Genomic DNA, 18,326 nt, shown 5'->3' on the forward strand with positions numbered 1-18,326 from the left:
TCTGCAGGACCGCTGTCTGTGTGGCGCCGTGCGAGGGGAGGGGGAGGAGGAGGAGGGGGTGGTTTGTAAACAAGCGGGACGCCTCGTCCAGTCGGAGTGGGGAAATTGGAGTGAATGTGGACTGCTGCTGCGCTGCCGCCAGGTTGTGGTGACTTCGCTTGAGATTGCTGCAAGTCGGAGCAGAGTTGGCTCCTGTCATCTGTTGGATTTTCTTCGTCTGTGGCCTGTCTCCCTGTCACCCTCGGCTTTGGGCTGTACCTTGGTTAGTACAAGTAAATTATGTTTTCCCTCCTTTAATCCAATGCACCCGTCTGAGCCATTAACCCTGCAGTTACAGCATGCTGTAAAACTCCAAAATTGCATAACTATGTCTAGTTTTGTTCAAGGAAAGACTTGTCCTTGTTATTGGCAGGGAAGATATGATCCATGAATGGGGAGATTGTCTTCTGAAGAAAGACTAAAGTCAACTGGGTCTGGACTTGAAGTTCACAGAGAGAGGTGATCTTACCGAAGTAGAAGATTTTTTTGAGGTCTGGACAAGGGTGAGTGTTGGAAGGATGACCAGGAGTCCAAAACCAGGGGACTGCCTACTGAAGAGTGAGATGAGGAAGTATTTCTTCTCTCAAGAGTTGTGAGGCTTTGGAACTCCTTGCCTCAGAAACGCAAGGTTGCCCAGAACAAGGAGTCCTAGATTGGTTACAAGGCAGGATGAACAGATGGGAGAGGAAGAAAAACTTGAGTCAGTGTTGGGTGAACCTGTGAAATTCACCATATTACATGGTTGTTGCAGCTATGTCACAGATTATTTTGAAGAAGAAAGTAGATATGTTTTTAAATAGAAAATTATTGAGAAGTGTACTGATAATAATCACACCAGCAGTGCGACCATAAGACAGCCTTAATAAACTAATATGTACACTAAGAGGACTTATCTCTCTGCAAGACGAACCTGGAAGGCTAGACTGTGGCTCTGGACTGCTTTATATACAAAGTCACTGGTGATGACCCCTGGTGACCTATAATTACATATCACCCCCCCTTAAAAAAATTATTCCCCCTCCCCTCCCCTTGTTTGTCAGTTCATGTCCAAAATTTTTCGTGGCTTCCGTTACCTTCTGGACCTCCTCAGTAGTGGTATAGGGGTGGGGAGTGTAGTCTGCCTTTCAGTGGTATAGGGGTGGGGAGTGCAGTCTGCCTTTCGGTCTTTCTTGGTGGAGGTGTGGGAGTGGGAAGTACTAGATGGCCATGTGGCTGTGTGGGCTGGGGATCCTCTTGTATGGGATTAGGTCCTGCCATCAAGTCTAGGGTGATGATATTTTGTGGGGCAGGTGAACCCAGGGTCCTGATTTCCGAGGTTGGTGGTATAGTCCTCTGGGGTGACTCGATGGACGACTGTTCTAGTGACTGCTGCTGCGCTCCTTGTTGATCAGTAGACATCGGTATTTCCTCCGCGTTGTTCACACATCCTGCCGGCGTAAGATCCCTGGTGGCCACCAAGTCTTTTCTTCCATCTGGAAATGTGACAAAGGCGTACTGAGGGTTCACGTGCCTCAACTCCATTTGATCCACCAGCGGGTCTGCATTGTGGGGTCTGCAGTGCTTCCGGAGGAGAACAGGTCCCGGTGTCATCATCCATTTCGGGAGCACTTTGCCCATCGTGGCTTTCCTTGTGAAAGAAAAGATACGGTCATGTTAGTGGCAGTTTCTTTCTTTGGCTTGGCTTCGCAGAAGAAGATTATGGAAATATATGGAGGGGTAACAAAGAATGTATAGTGTGTAGGGTTTCTGGCAACACTTCTTGCCATCTAGTAACAGGCAGGTCTTTTGCTTTTAAAGTCAAGAGGACCGTTTTCCAGATAGTGGCATTTTCCCTTTCAATGTCCATTCCCCCTGGGATTGTAACTTGTAATGCGGCTGGTAGCAATCCCTCTCTCGTGCAGGTACTGCTGTACTTCTGTGCTCATGATGTTGCATTACTTCTAAACAATTGCTTTTGTCTAGAAAGTGTGAAATATGGCTAATGAAGATGAAGACCTATTTGTAGTTGAGGAGGACGAGGATGAAGAGGAAGAAAATGCTCCAGATTATTTCCAGGCTAGAATTCAACTATCAACGTTTCATGATTCTATACCAGAAGAACGTAGTGGACATGTTGCTGTAGCATACGGAAACTATATGTACATCCTGGGTGGCTATAAGGTAAGAGAGTATGAAACTTTACTTATATGTTTAAATTATGAAATTGACACAACTCAGTATTTTCTTACTTACAAGTGTAAAGATCAAATGTTGTTTATCTTTTAAAAGGTATGTAAAAATGAGTTTGGGTAATCTTCTGAGCCAATAATTTAAATGAAGTTCATTTGAAAAATTATGGTACCATACAATTTGCTCATTTTGGAGTAACTTCATTAAAGGAGCAATTTGCAGAAATACTCAATATTTATTATTACTGATCTTCTTTAAGAATATCAGACCAAAAGGGTAATTGGATAAAGTGGGCCCCCTTGAGGACAAAAAGCATTTGTGTTCATGTTTAGATAGGCAATGTGAGCAAGATCTGTTAACAATGTTTCTCAGATATATGAGAGGGAGATGGAAGACCGTAATTTCAGGAAGGAGTATATAATTAACTTATTGCCGGTCATCATTAAGAAGGAGGAGGTGTTCAACGTCATGTGATACGTGAGAGCTGATAAACCCCAGGCCTGGATGACATTCTGTTTAAGGATTAAACAGAACAGTGATTGGTGAGAGGAGTAATAAAGATAAGGGACAAATAAAAAATACAGGAAGCTCAAGAGGAGCAGGTGATAGAGTGTGGCTCAAGTTGGAAGAGGGATGGGGGCTTTGGCTCACGAGGTTTCAGCGAGAAGAGGGCAAACTTGTTTCCAGCATGATAAGGCCAGGTAAGATCTTTGTATTTAAAATTGGGAAGAGTTAATGGAGACAGCAGCTAGAGCAATGGAATGATCTGAGTGTAGCATGTGGGAAATTGTCCTGATGACTACACCTGTAAGAGGTGTGTCCAACTGCAGCTCCTGGGAGACCGAGTTAGGGAACAGGAGCTGGAGGAACTCCAGATCATTTGGGAAGCAGAGGTAGTAAGAGAGGAATTTCAGGGAGATGGTCATCCCCAAAATCAGGGGCAGGTAGTTGGGTGACTGTTAGGAGAGGGAAGAGGAATAGGCAGACAGTGCAGAGCTCCCCTGTGCCCGTTCCCCACAACAATGTATTCTGTTGGGGGGGGGGGGGAGAGAAATGATCTATCAGGGACAATTCTTGGTGGTCACGTCTCTGATGCAGAGGCTGTCCCCTTGCCTCAGAAAGAAACAGGGGAGAAGAGGAGAGCTATAATGATTCGGGACTCGTTGATTAGGTGAGCAGATAAGAGGTTCTGTGAATGAGATTGAGGCTCCTGGATGGTAAATTGCCTTCCAGACGCCAGGGTCAGAGATGTTTCTGACAGAGTTCATAGGATTCTGGAGGAGGAGAGTGAGCAGCCAGATGTCGTGGTCCACATGGGGACCAATGTCATAGATAGGAGTAGTGATGAGGTCCTGAAGAAGGAATATAGGGGAATAGGAAAGAAGTTAAAATGTAGGACCTCAAGGGTGGTAATTTCAGGATTACTGCCTGTGCCATGCACCAGAGAGGGCAGGAATAGGAAATTGAAGCGGATGAATGCATGGCTGAAGAGTTAGTGCAGAGGACAGGGGTTGAGATTTGTGGATTATTGGAATCTCTTCTGAGGAAGGTCTGACCTGCACAAAAAGGATGGACTGCACCTGAACTGGAAAGGAACCAGTATCCTGGCGGGCAGGTTTGCTAGAGCTGTTGGGGAGGGGGGGTAGGAACTAGAATATGAGTGCAGAGAAGAGGACAGAAGGTCAAAGCATGATGCTAAGTATTTTTTTAAATTCTGACTTGGGGGAAAAGCTATTGCCCAATCTGGATGTAAGGGCCCAAGTGCTGCAGGACCTCCTACCAGATGGCAGAAGGGAGAACAGTTTACTTGAGGGGTGTGTAGAGTCCTTCAATGTTTATTGTCTTTTGCCTGCAATGAGTGTTGTAAATGTCCATGGTAGGAAGAGTGTCCCCACTAATCTTTTCCGCTGATTTCACTCTCCTCTGCAGGATCTTGTGGTCCGAGGAGGCACAGCTTCCAAACTAGGGGTTGATGCAGTTGCACAGGATGCTCTCAATACATCCCCTGAAGAATGTAGTGAGGATGGAGGGTGGGAGATGAACTTTTCTTGGCCTTCGCAGGAAGTAGAGGTGCTGCTGGGGTTTCTTGGCTATGGAGCTTGTATTAAGGGACCTGTGAGATACACTCCAAGGAACTTGATACCCTTGACGACCTCAACGGTGGAGCCGTCAATGGTCAGCAGAGTGTGGTTCCCCCTCTTGAAATTGACAACCATCTCTTTTGGGTTTTTTTTAAATGTTCAGATACATGTTTTAGGCTGTTCACCAATCCATTAGTGACTGCACATCATCTCTGTATGCTGTGACAGAGAATTTAGATGTGTTTTGGGAAGGGTTATAAGAGCAGCTTGCACACACATATTTTAAAACACAGAATTTTTGCAAGACTTTTGCAGCGTGCTTTTTGCAAAAGAGCAATAAAGTATCAGCATACAGCTTGCCTGGGAGAGCATGTGATTTTTGCAGGCAGAGACAGAACAGTTTTTGCTCTCAGAGAGGGAAGGTGTGAAACTGGGAGAAAGGAGACAGAAATCAGTTCCAGAAGGACAAAGCTGGCAAACATTTGGAAGACTGCCTCATCAAAAGAGAAGACTGGCTGTCTGAAGGGTGACCTGAAAGAAGGAGGATCATCTGGAGAACCCTGAATGGGGCAAGTTTCATCAGCAAGACTGATTAAACAAGAATCAGGTGCGGATGTCTTGGATCAAAAAGGAATCTCTCTCTGATGACCAATAAGAACCCTTGTTAAGCACCAAAGACTGGTGAACTTTAATGCTAACTTCTGCACACAGAACAAGAATTGCCTGCAACCAGTGAGATTGGACTGTGATCCAAAGAACTTTTCTAATCTTAAAAACACATTACACACACCTGTGCTTAGTATTAGAGGTGGGGGGGGGGGGGGGGTGTGGAATAAGTAGGTTAATGTTTAATTCTGTTTTCTTGTTCAAATACATTTAAAAACTACTTTTGTTTAAGTACCCTGTGTTGTGGTGCATATCTATTGCTGCTGGTTAATGGGGTCCTCTGGACTCCGTAACAAGACTGACTCATCATTCTTACTGATCAGGCCCACCACAGTTGTGTCGTCAGTGAGCATGATGATATGGTTTGAGCTGTGTTTAGATGCACAGTCGTGGTTTAGCCGAATGAACAGCAGTGGACTCAGCACTCAGCTCTGGGGGGGGGCCCCTGTGCTCAGTGTGATGGTCTTGGAGATGCTGTTACTGATCTGGGCTGTCTGAGGTCTCCCCAACAGGAATTCAAGGATCCAGTTGCAGAGGGTGGTGATTAGACCCAACAGGCTCAACTTCATTATCAGGTACTGCGTTATTGTGTTCATTGCTGAGCTGAAGTCAATAAGCAGCATTTGAACATACAAGTTTTTGTTTTCTGGATGGTGAGGGTTAAATGGAGGGCAGTGATGATGGCATGGTCCGTAGCGCGGTTAGGTCTGTATGCAAACTGCAGGGGGTCTAGTGCCTGGGGTAGCTGGAGCTTGATGTGCTCCATGATGAGCCTCTCGAAGCACTTCATGATGATGGACGAGCATGTGACAGGACGGTAATCATTGAGGTCGGACACAGCCGACTTCGGCGCAATGACATCGGTGGCAGCTTTGAAGCATGTTGGGTCCACAGCACTTCTCGGGGCGATGTTAAAGATGTCGGTGAGAACGTCTGCTAGCTGAGCTCCACATCCCCAGAGCACTCGTTCAACAGCTTTCCACGGGTTGACCTTGTTTAGCTCTCTCTTCACGTCGATCACTACAAGACCTAGCACCTGGTCACTTGGAGGAGAGGTGGTCTTATTTACTGCACGTATAAGTTGTTTAGTGCGTCTGGTTGTAGTCAGTAAGAAGGGTTGAAATGTGCCTATACAACATTAGGAGTATAAGGAATAAAGAGGATGAACTTAGGATCAGTATGTGCAACTACGATGTGGTGGCCATTACAGAGACGGCTGGAGCAAGGGGAGGATTGGCTGATGCAGCTACCGGGTTTTGATGTTTTAAAAGGAATAGGGTGGGGGGGAGGGTAGTAGCAGTACTGGTCAGGGATAGCATCACGGCTATAGGAAGGGAGGACACTGCAGAGTGAGTGTATACTGAGATGGTGTGGGTGGAAGTCAGAAATAAGAAGGGAGCAATCACTGTACTAGAAGTAGTTTATAGACCCCCCCAAATAGCCCTCAGGAAACTGAGGAGTAAATAAATTATCAGATTTTGGATGGTGCAGGAAATACATGGTTGTAGCTATGGGAGACATCAACTTCCTTAATATTAACTGGCACTTCCTGACTGCAAGAGGGATAGATGAGGCTGAATTTATCAAGTGTGTTCAAGGAGGAATCCTGTCACAGCACATGGACCAACCAACTTGAGGAGAGACCATACTAGATCTAATTCTGGGGATGTGAACCTCTTGGTAGGGGTGAATTTTGGTGAGAGTACCCACACTCCCGAAGATTTAGCATAGCTATGGATAAGGATAAAAGATGACAAAATGAGAAAGTGTTAAATTAGGGAAGGGATAATTATGATGGGTTGAGACAGGAACTAGTGAAAGTAAATTGGAAACAGATGTTCAAGGGTGAAAGCACAGAATTAATGTGGAGGAAGTTTAGGGACCACGTGCTGGGTTCAAGATAGGTTTGCCCAATTGGGAAAGGGAAAAGATGGCAGGAAAAGGGAATCATGGCTGACAAAACAGATGAGGCAGCTGGTCAAGATGAAGAAGAAAACAGGAAGGGCTTATGAGAAGTACATGGTAAACAGGAATAAGCTTAAGAAAGGACTTGGGAGAGCTCACAGTGAGGCATGAGAAGGTCTCAACATGTAGGATTAAGGAGAACCTCAAGGCGTTCTATCCATATGTGAAGAACTGATGGATGACGAGTGAAGGTGAAGCTGCTAAAGGAGGCAATATGTGCTTGGTGGAGGAGGTTGGACAGGTCCTAAATGAATATTTTGAAAAGGAAAGGGCCTTGATCAGAGTGAGGTCAGAATGGATTAGGCTTGTGTGCTGGACAATATGGAGATTAAGGAAGAGGAAGTGTTGGATCTTAAAACCTCAAGATTGATGTCCCCAGGGCCAGATGTGACCAAGGTTGCTGTGGGAAGTGAGGGAAGAGATAGTTGCAGCATTAGCTATGATCTTTGAGTTAATTATAGTTTTACTTTCTAATCTTTAATTCTTATTTAAAATATCCAGATCAGATTTCAAGCCACTGTAACTTGTCCCAGCAGCTTTTTAAAATTGTTTATTTTGTGTGTGTGTATATTTGTGTGTTACAGCTAGTCAAGCTTCTGCCTCACAGAACTAGAGACGCAGGTTCAATCCTGACCTCGCGTGCTGTCTGCCTGAGTGGTGTTTACACATTCTCTCTGCAATCACAAGAGTTTCCTCCAGGTGCTCTGGTTTCCCCGAGAAGGACATACAAATTGGTTGGTTAATTGGCCACTGTAAATTGACTCTAATTGCATAGGTGAGTGCTAGAATCAAAGAGGAGTTGACTTTTTTTAAAAAGCAAGAATTTTTAAAAAAATTTATTAATGTAGGATTAGTGTACAGTAGAACTCTAATTATCTAAAATAGTCTGGACTGGGCCCATTTCAGATAAATGTTTTTTTTTCAGAGAACAGGTCATTTTTTAAAAACAGCCAGTAGCAATAGCAAATCACTTGTAACTGTGTTTAAACAACAACAAACAACATGGTAAGGATTTTTAAGCATTAAAATCATGTTTAATTCTCACCCAAAAAAAATGCAGGCCACTGCTAATCCCTGACACCTTCCCACCAAGGCCTGGGAGCTTGAGGTCCCCGCTGCCACTGGGAGCCTGACATCCCCGGTCAATTTGACTCCGAAAAAACTTTTGATAAATGAGGATTTTGGATAATCTGAGTTGCACTGTATATGGTAAAAACATGATGCTGGAGAAAATTAGCAAGTCAAACAGTATATTGTAGCCACGCACTACTCAAAAGAAAGACCCACTCACGAGTAAGTTCAGGTTAAGCTTTGTGTTTTATTGGGGCTCAAGCTGAACTTTTATATCTTTCACATTCCTGCCGTTTGTCCCAATTGCTGACGTAATGACCTGTATAACAAAAGAGGTTTCCCGCGCATGGTTACCACCTTGCATGAAAATACCTTCTCCCCCACTCACTGTCCTTGTCTGTTGGCTATGCACTGGGGCCAGCGTCATTTTGGGGTCGCTGGCCCTTACGCTGCCCTTGCTGTTCATCCGCCAGTTCATTTGATAGGGACAGTGCAACTGCGCTTTTAGATGCCCTTGCTATCTGGAGCGCTGGCTTGATCGCTGCAGTGGCAGGCTGCCACGTGACGCCCTGCCTCCCCCAACCAACAGTATTGTCCATGGTGCTCGGAAGCAGAGTCTCTTCAGGCTTCGGTGGCCTGCCTCTCCAATGCGGTGCTGGTGTCTCAACAGGGCGCGCCAGGTCCAGGTGAGCCGGCTTTAGTCTGTAGTGAAGGCCTCCATCTTGCCTCTGTCCTCCAGCTCGAATGTGGCTCCTCTGTTACAGACAACCTGGAACAGACCCTTATATGGCCTCTGCAGCAGTGGATGATGCAGACCCCTGCAAATGAAAACATACTCACAGTCCTGTAGATCTTTGGGTACATTGGTCCTCGCATGTCAGTGCCTATAAGGTGGAGTTGGGGTCAGGTTGCTGACTCTTTCCCTCAGCTTGCAGAGGAGAGCTGTTGCGTTGTCCTGCTGTCTGCCTGGAGATGATACGACCGGGACCACTAGTGGAGCTCCATAGATGAGTTCAGCCAAAGAGTTGTTGAGGTTCTCCTTGGGAGCATAAGTATACCCAACAGTGCCCATGGTAGCTCTTCAACCCAGTTAGGTCCTGGGGGAGTCACATGATGGAGTAGTGGCCGGTCAGGGAACTCCAGCCCTCTCTGGAAAAGTTTAAAAAAAGACAGTGAAAAAACAAAAGCACAAACACAAAAACCAAAATAAAGTGAAAGTAAAGGTGTGGAGAAAATGGCAGCGAAAAAAGAAAAGCCAAAAGCAACGGGAAGAAGCAAGGACTTCAGAAGAAGAAGGTGAAGGGCTTACCTGTCCGAGGAGGCCCGCCAAGGAGAGAGAAGCCCGCTCCCTAAGGTCAGTTGAAGCCCCGAACTCGGGACTACAAAAATGGCTCACAGAGCCAAACAAAAGTGCGCAACTGCGCGTGCGCGATGCGCAAGACAAAAATAACACTGACGGGAGGGGGGACCAGCTGAGGAGTCGATCTCCACAGCTGAAATTGACAACCACAACAAAGCAGCAAGAGGAAAACACAGAAAATAACGAGAACAAGAAAGAAGAGAGAAAAAATAAATCAAAGAAACAACAGATGACCAACCCAGAGGAAGAAGACCAGCATCAAGACACTTCTAGTAAAAATAAAAAGACCAAAAATACCCAACAAAATAAAACAAACAAACCAACAAAAAAACCAGAAGAGACAAAGGTAAAGGACACAGATCATGGAGTGGACTCAGAAGAAGAAGAGGAAGAACACAGAGAAATGGAAGATGAAGGGAAGGGCAAGTACATGGATATTTTTTTTTTAAAGAATATATGGAATCAGTAGAAGAATGGCAATCACAAGAATTCAGTGAAATAAAAAGAAGAGTAAAAAGTACAGAAGAAAAAAATGAATAGATTAGAGATGATCATGTCAGATATAGGAAAAAGAGTGGAAAGGTGGAAGAACGAGAAACAGCCGTAGAAATGGAAGTAGATGACTTAAAAAAAGAAATTAGAAGAATCTGATAAAAGTTAAAGGGACACAAGAGCTGTTAGCTCAGAAGATGGATATAATGGAAAATTATAATAGAAAAAACAATATAAAGATAGTGGGCCTTAAGGAAGATGAAGAAGGCAAGAATATGAGAGAATTTATAAAAGAATGGATCCCCAGGGTCCTAGGAAGACCAGAATTACAGGAAGAAATGGAAATAGAAAGGGCACACAGAACATTAGCCCCTAAACCGCAACCACAACAAAAACCAAGATCCATTCTAGTAAAATTCTTAAGATATACAACAAGAGAAAATATATTGGAGAAAGCAATGAGGCAAATAAGAGAAGACAAAAAACCACTGGAATACAAAGGTCAAAATTTTTTTTTCTATCCAGATATAAGTTTTGAACTCCTGAAGAAGAGGAAGGAGTTTAATACAGCAAAAACAATCCTATGGAAAAAAGGATATAAATTTATGCTAAAGTATCCAGCGGTACTTAAAATAGTTATTCCAGGGCAGCAAAACAGACTATTCTTGGATCCGGAGGAAGCAAGAAAATTTGCAGAACAACTACAAAACAGACAGAGAGATGAAGATATGTAACGAGAACAAAAATGACCACAAACTCTATGTATTTGTGTTATGTAGGTGTATATGTGTGTGTGTGTGTGTGTGTGTATATATATATATATATATATATATATATATATATATACGTGTGTGTGTATGTTATTAAAAAAAATAGAATATAGGTAAGAACTAAGAAGGGAAAGAAAGGAAGTATGGGGGAATTAAGAGAGTGACCTTTGTTATATATAAAGATTAAAATCTTTTCTGGGGGGGCTGGGTGGGGAAGAGTTACGGTCACTGCGAAATCGGTTGACGCTTGCGAGTGAATTCGCAAATCCAAATGGAGAGGGGAGATGTGGTTGCCTGACAAGGGACAAAGGGCAACTCAGGAAGGGGAGAGGATAGTGGGGTTAAAGAATTTTAGATAGGAGAATAAGGGAAATGTTTTATGTTTTAGAAATGTTGTCTTATAATGTGTTCAAAAAAAGAAAGCAGAAATGGATAAGAAGGAAAGGTGATGATGAGGAAACAGAAAGGAAAGATAAACAAAGTATGGAATGGCTATGTTGAACTATATGACTTTAAATATTAATAGAATACATAACCAAATCAAAAGGAAGAAACTGTTAAATTTACTGAAAAAAGAAAAAAATGATATAGCATTCGTACAAGAAACACATTTAACTGAAGTGGAACTCAAGAAATTAAAGAGAGATTGGATAGGACATGTAACAGCAGCGTCATATAATTCAAAAGCTAGAGGAGTAGCTATATTAATCAGTAAAAATATACCAATCAAAATAGAAGAGGAAATAATAGATCCAGCAGGGAGATATGTAATGATAAAATGTCAGATATATTTGGAGTTTTGGAATTTACTCAATGTATATTCACCTAACGAAGAAGATCAAAAATTTATGCAAGATATTTTTTTGAAGATAGCAGACACGCAAGGGAACATATTAATAGGATGGGATTTCAACCTTAATTTGGATTCAAACATGGATAAAACTGGGGAAAAAAATTAACAGAAAGAACAAAGTAACCAAATTTATAATTAAATCGATGCAAGAAATGCAACTTTTGGATATATGGAGGAAACAACACCCAAAGGAAAAGGAATATTCATATTATTCGGGTAGACATAAAACATACTCAAGATTAGACCTATTCCTGTTATCAGCTCGCATGCAAGACCGTTAGGAAAACAGAATATAAAGCTAGACTATTATCAGACCACTCACCCCTGTTATTGACAGTAGAGTTAGAGGACATCCCACCGAGAATGTATAGATGGAGATTAAACTCCATGCTACTTAAAAGGCAGGATTTTAGAGAATTAATTGAACGACAAATTAAAATGTACTTTGAAATAAATACGGAATCAGTGAAAGATAAGTTTATACTATGGGACACAATGAAAGCGTTCATCAGAGGGCAAATAATAAGTTATGTAACTAAGATGAAGAAGGACTACAATCAGGAAACAGAGCAGTTGGAAAGGGAAATAGCAAATATAGAAAAAGAATTAGCAATGAAGGAAGACACAACTAAAAGAAGAGAATTGGCAGATAAAAAAATAAAATATGAAACACTACAAACATATAAGGTGGAGAAGAACATAATGAAGACAAAACAGAAATATTATGAACTAGGAGAAAAAATGCACAAAATTCTAGCGTGGCAGCTTAAGACAGAACAAACTAAGAGAATGGTATTGGCATTAAGGAAAAAAGACAAGCAAATCACATATAATCCAACAGAGATTAATGAAAACTTCAGAGAATTCTACGAACAATTATATCAAACTGAAAACAAAGGGAAAGACAAAATAGATGAATTTTTATCTAAAATTGAACTACTGAAATTACAAACAGAGGAACAAAATAAATTAACAGAACCATTTGAAATAGAAGAAATACAAGAGATAATAAAAAAACTACTGAATTATAAAACACCATGAGAGGATGGATTCCCAATAGAATTCTATAAAACATTTAAAGATTTATTAATTCCTCCCCTTCTGGAAGTAATCAATCAGATTAATAAAACACAAAGCTTACCAGATTCATACAAAACAGCAATAATTACAGTAATACCAAAGACAGGGAAAGATCCACTCGCACCAGTGTCATATAGACCAATATCTTTACTTAACACAGATTATAAGATAATAGCTAAACTATTAGCAAACAGATTAGCCGACTATGTACCAAAAATAGTAAATCTAGACCAAACTGGATTTATTTAAAAAAAGACAAACAGACAATATCTGTAAATTTATTAACTTAATTCATGGAGTAGAAGGAAATAAAGCTCCAACAGTAGCGGTTGCTTTAAACGCAGAGAAGGCCTTTGACAGAGTAGAATGGAATTATTTATTCAAAGTACTACAGAAATTCAGCTTACCAGAGAAATATATTAATTGGATTAAAGCATTATATAAGGGGCCATTGGCGAAAGTGACAGTAAATGGATATATATCAAAACAATTTAACTTAAGCAGATCAACAAGGCAGGGATGCCCACTATCTCCCTTATTGTTTGCATTAGCCATAGAACCACTAGCAAAACTGATAGAACAGAAAATAAAATAAAAGGGATGAAAATAAAAGACAAGGAATATAAAATCAGTTTATTTGCAGATGACGTTATAGTATACTTAGCAGAACCAGAAATATCAATAAAGGAATTACATAGGAAATTGAAGGAATATGGAGAAGTGTCGGGGTACAAGATTAATGGAAATAAAAGTGAAGCAATGCCAATGAATAATGCGGATTTCTCAAAGTTTAAGAAAGAATCACCATTCAGATGGCAAATGCAAGCAATACGATACCTAGGTATACAAATAAATAAAAACCTCGGCCATCTATATAAACTCAATTATTATCCACCAATGAAAAAATTACAGGACGACTTAGAGCATTGGAAAGACTTACCACTAACACTGATAGGAAGGATAAATTGTATTAAAAGAACATTTTCCCAAGGATACAATACTTATTTCAGGCATTACCAATACGCTTAACAGAGAAATTCTTCAAGGAGTTAAAGAAAATAATAAGGAAATTTTTATGGAAAGGGGGGGTAACCCCTATATGACACTAGATAAATTAACCGAATGGTATAAACAAGGAGGCTTACAACTACCAAACTTTAAAAATTATTATAGAGCTGCACAATTAAGATACCTATCAGATTTTTATCAAACAAGGGAAAAGCCAGATTGGACTAGATTAGAACTAGATAAAATAGGGGAGAAGATACCTGAACATATATAAATGGGATGAAAAATTGGTACAACGTAGGAATTCTCCAGTATTGCATCATCTGCTCAACAGGGAAGAAGATTCATGTAGAAAGGAATAAAACAAATGACCAACTACCAAAACTAATACTGACGCAAAATCAGCTAATCCCTTTTAAAATAGATAACCTTTCCTTTAGAGAATGGGAGAAAAAAGGCATCAAAAGAATAGAAAATTGCTTTTCGGGAAATAAATTATTATCCTTTGAACAAATGAAGGATAAATATAATATAACTCACGATACAGTGTTGGCATACTACCAACTGAAATCCTACTTGAAGGATAAATTGGGAAGCAGTCTGAGGTTACCAGAGGGAAGTAATTTTGAATATGTGATTACAGACACAATCATAATCAAAAAATTTGTAACAAACATGTATATTAAACTACAAGAAAAGAAGAAAGAGGAAACAAATGGTAAAACTAAACAAAAATGGGAACAAGATCTAAACATAAAGATAAAGAATGAAACATGGGAGAAGTTATGCTCAGGAACTATGAGAAATACAATAAACATGAGGTTACATATGATACAATATAACTGGATACATAGGTTATACATTACACCTCAAAAGTTAAATAAATGGGACCCAACAGTATCTGACAGATGTTTTCGCTGTAAAAAGGAAATGGCAACAACAATTCATGCAATTTGGACATGTGAGAAAGTGAAAAAATTTTGGGAAGATCTAAACCAGATATTAAATTAAATCACAAAAAACCCAGAGATCTTCCTCCTAAGTAACATAAAAAACAAAGAATTTGGACTTGATTTGGATGGTGCACAAAAAAGATTTGTTATGATAGCCCTAGCTGTAGCAAAAAAATGTATTATGTCAACATGGAAATTAGAAGATAAGTTGAGAATACAACAATGGTATATAGAAATGAATAAATGTATTCCATTAGAAAAAATAACCTATAATTTAAGAAATAACATTATAATATTTGGACAAATATGGGAGCCATACATGAAACATAATAGAGAAAACCTACCGTGGACATCTACCACCTAAAATGACAGAAGAAGAGAATGAAAAGAACTGACCGAGTGGAATTTCTTGTTTATTTTTATTGAGTGACAACATTGTTTGACGGGTTTAATGTATCTTATATTCTGAACTTTAAATAAATGGGAGGGGAGGGGAGGAGGGAAGGGGGGGAGAAAACGACACTATATATTTAAGAAGGAAAATGTATGTATCTTGATCAATATGGTTTATAGTGTGAAAAATAAAAAATTTAAAAAAAAAACCAGTTAGGTCCTTGGAGTCTGGTCATGAGTGCCACCTTGAGGTGCCTGTGGAAACACTCCACCAACCCGTTTGACTGTGGGTGGTAGGCTGTTGTGTGGTGTAGCTGGGCACCCCACGGGCTGGTGAGGTCAGACCACAGACTGGAGATGAACTGGGCCCCCCGTCAAATGTTATGTGGGAGGGTAACCTGAACCATACCACCCAGGATGAGATGAGGGCTCTGGCGCACGTGGTTGTGGATGTGTCCGCCAGCAGGACTGCTCATGGCCATCTGATGAAGCAGTTGACCATTGTGAACAGGTCGTGGAAATCCTGGACGTGTTTGAACCTTCGTTCTGCGGGATTGAAGTGCTGAAGTGGAGTCTTGGTATGCCACTGTACTTTGGCTGTTTGGCTCTGCGTGTACACCTTCGCACACCCGCTAACCTTTTTTCGTCCACGCCATAGATATTTGTTGGCCACTAGCTGGACCGTGGTCCTGATAGATGGGTGAGCCAGCCCATGGATGGAGTTGAAAACCTGCTGCCTCCAAACCACTGGAATGATAGGCCTGACCAGGGTGGTGGCCACGTTGCAGAGGTGGGTGGTGTTACCTGTGCCGACTGGGATGTCCTGGAGCTGGAGTCCTGATTATGGCTGTCCTGTACTGGGGCATCTCTTTGTCGTCTTGCTGTGCCTCCGTCAGCGCCACAAAATCCACTCCCCTTGATAGTGTGTGAATACTCTGTCAGAACAATGTGTCAACCACCACGTTGTCTTTGCCAGAAATGTGCCTTACAACTGTTGTGTATTCCGAGATGTAAGACAGCTGACACTACTGGCGGGCTGACCAGGGCTCAGAGATCTTGCCCAAGACAAAAGTCTATGAAAGCCATAAGAGACCTGCCTTTGAGGAATTACCTAAAGTGGTAGATGGCTAAGTACAGCACCAGTAGCTCTCTGTCGAAAGCGCTGTACTTCAGTTCTGGGGGCTGCAGATGTTTGCTGAAGAAAGCTAGCAGCTGCCAACCTCCTTCGATCTGCTGCTCCAGAACTCCACCGATCGCCGTTCCTGAGGCATCCACTGTTAGGGCATTTGGAGCATCTTCCCTAGGAAGTGCCAAAAGAACGGCGCCTGCCAGGGCTTCCTTGGCCTTCACGAAAGCCCCTGCTGACTCCTCATCCCAGGTGATGTCCTTCACTTTGCCTGCCATCTGGGCGAACAAGGGCTGCGTGATCCAGGCTGCTGAGGGTATGAACCTGTTGTAGAAGTTGATTGTCCTCATGAACTCCTGCAGCTCCCTGGTCATGCTGGGCCAGATGGCCTCCACCCTACTGAGTAGTGGTGTGACTCTTTCCTTGGTTATCCTATGGCCCAGGAAGTCGATGACCTCCAACCCAAATTGGCATTTGACTGGGTTGATTGTCAGTCCGAACTCGCTCAGACGAGTTTAGAGGTTGCGGGGGTGCGTCAGGTGTTCCTGCTCGCCACGAGGATGTTGTCTAAATAGATGAAGGTGCCGTCCAGGTCTCGGCCCCCTGCGTTCATCAGCTGCTGGAAGGTCTGTGCGGTATTTTTCAGCTCGAATGGCATTCGCAGGAATTCAGACAGGCCGAATGGGGTGATAATGGTGGTCTTGGGGGTATCATCGGGGTGTACTGGGAATTGATGATAACCTGACACGAGGTCCACTTTGGAAAAGATGTTTGCCCTGTGCAGGTTAGCTGCAAAGTCCTGGATGTGCAGCACAGGGTTACAATCTGGTGTTGTGGCCTTGTTGAGCCGGCAGTAGTCGCTGCATGGTCTCCATCCGCCAGTGGCTTTGGGTCCCATGTGCAGAGGAGAAGCCATACAATGCTGAGCTCTTCCATTTTCTTGAATTCCTCCTTTGCCAGTTGCATCTTCTCCAGAGGAAGGTGTCTTGCTCGTGCATGGAGCGGTGGTCCCCGAGTCGGGATATGTTGTTGTACTCCATGTTGGGGCATCGCTATGGTGAATTGTGGATTAACACTGTTGGGAACTCTGCCAGGACCTTGTGGTACTCATCAGTCCAGGTGGAGTGCTGGAAGCTTGGTGTCTTTGAGGGGGAAGGTTTGGAAAGTCTTAGTGTGGACTAGTCGCCGAGCCTTCAGGGAATGGGCTATGAGCATGCAGGGTCTGCTCCAAGGAGCAGCTCTTCCACTGTGGTCAGCATGAACACTCACGAGAAAAGGCTGCCTCCCAATAACAGGTGGACCTTGCGGGTTCCTTCGGTCAGGATCATGCTGTTTTTGGCAACCCTCAGCGTGGGGCCTGAATGCCTGTTCCTGGTGTCCTGTCCCAATGGGGACAGAATGCTGACCTCTATTCCTGTGTCCACAAGGAAACATCGTCTAGACTAGCGGTCCCAAACATAGAAGAGACTATCTTGATGACCAGCTATCATGGGCATTAGTGACGGCTGGCCCTGGCGTTTCCCTGGAACATGCATGGTGGCCTGCACCAGTGGACTCCGGAGCCCCATCTTTGGTGGTAGAAGCACCACTGGTTGTTGGTGTTGCCTCCTCTGTGGGGCCGCTGTTCCTTCAGTGGGTCTGCATGGGTCTGGCAGCAGGGTTTAGTGATGAACCCCATGGGTGCCGAGCACTTTCTTTTCTGTTTCCACAGAACATCTGCTCATGTTTCAACTTTCTGGGAGTCGCTGAAGTCAGCGTCTGCCAGGAGCAATTGGACGTCCTCGGGCAGTTGCTCCAGGAATGCCTGCTTGAATGTGATGCAGGGCTCGTGTTTTCCCAGGAGGTCCAGCATCTCATTCACAAGAGCCGATGGGGGACCTGCCCCCTAGCCCGTCCAGATGGAGCAGACATGTCCCTCTCTCATGCTGTGAAAGCCCGAAGGTCTCGATTAGCAAGTCCCTGAAGGCGGTGGGGGCTCTTGGATGAAGTTGGCCATCTGGCTTGCTGTGTCCTGGTCCAGGGCACTCACATGTGATAGTACCGGACGGACTCTGCTGTGATCTGCTGGATCTGAAACCGCCTCGGCCTGGTCAAACCATACGAGTGACTGATTCGTCCAGAAGATTGGCAGCTTGAGGGCGACTGGGTGAACTGCTGTTGGCTCGCTCATCATTGGGTTTAGATGCTGTTTAAACTGTCAGGGTCACCAATTGTAGCCGCGCACAACTCGAAAGAAAGACACATGAGTGTAGTCAGGTTAAGCTCTGTTTTATTGGGGCTTGAGCCTGACTTTTATACCT

General features: G+C 43.0%; 1 protein-coding gene across 1 annotated transcript in view; it reads left to right on the forward strand.

The window, feature by feature from the left end:
* Positions 1-18,326, forward strand: part of LOC138753424 (kelch domain-containing protein 2-like) — a 48,872-nt gene continuing 30,546 nt past the window's right edge. Inside the window, exons 1-2 of the mRNA XM_069916394.1 lie at positions 1-262; positions 2,002-2,199. Of these exons, the coding sequence (XP_069772495.1) occupies positions 2,014-2,199 (186 nt within the window). The 5' untranslated portion in view covers positions 1-262; positions 2,002-2,013. The remainder of the gene's footprint in view (positions 263-2,001; positions 2,200-18,326) is intronic.

The sequence above is a fragment of the Narcine bancroftii genome, chromosome 2, assembly GCF_036971445.1.
Source record: "Narcine bancroftii isolate sNarBan1 chromosome 2, sNarBan1.hap1, whole genome shotgun sequence".
NCBI classification, from domain to species: domain Eukaryota; kingdom Metazoa; phylum Chordata; class Chondrichthyes; order Torpediniformes; family Narcinidae; genus Narcine; species Narcine bancroftii.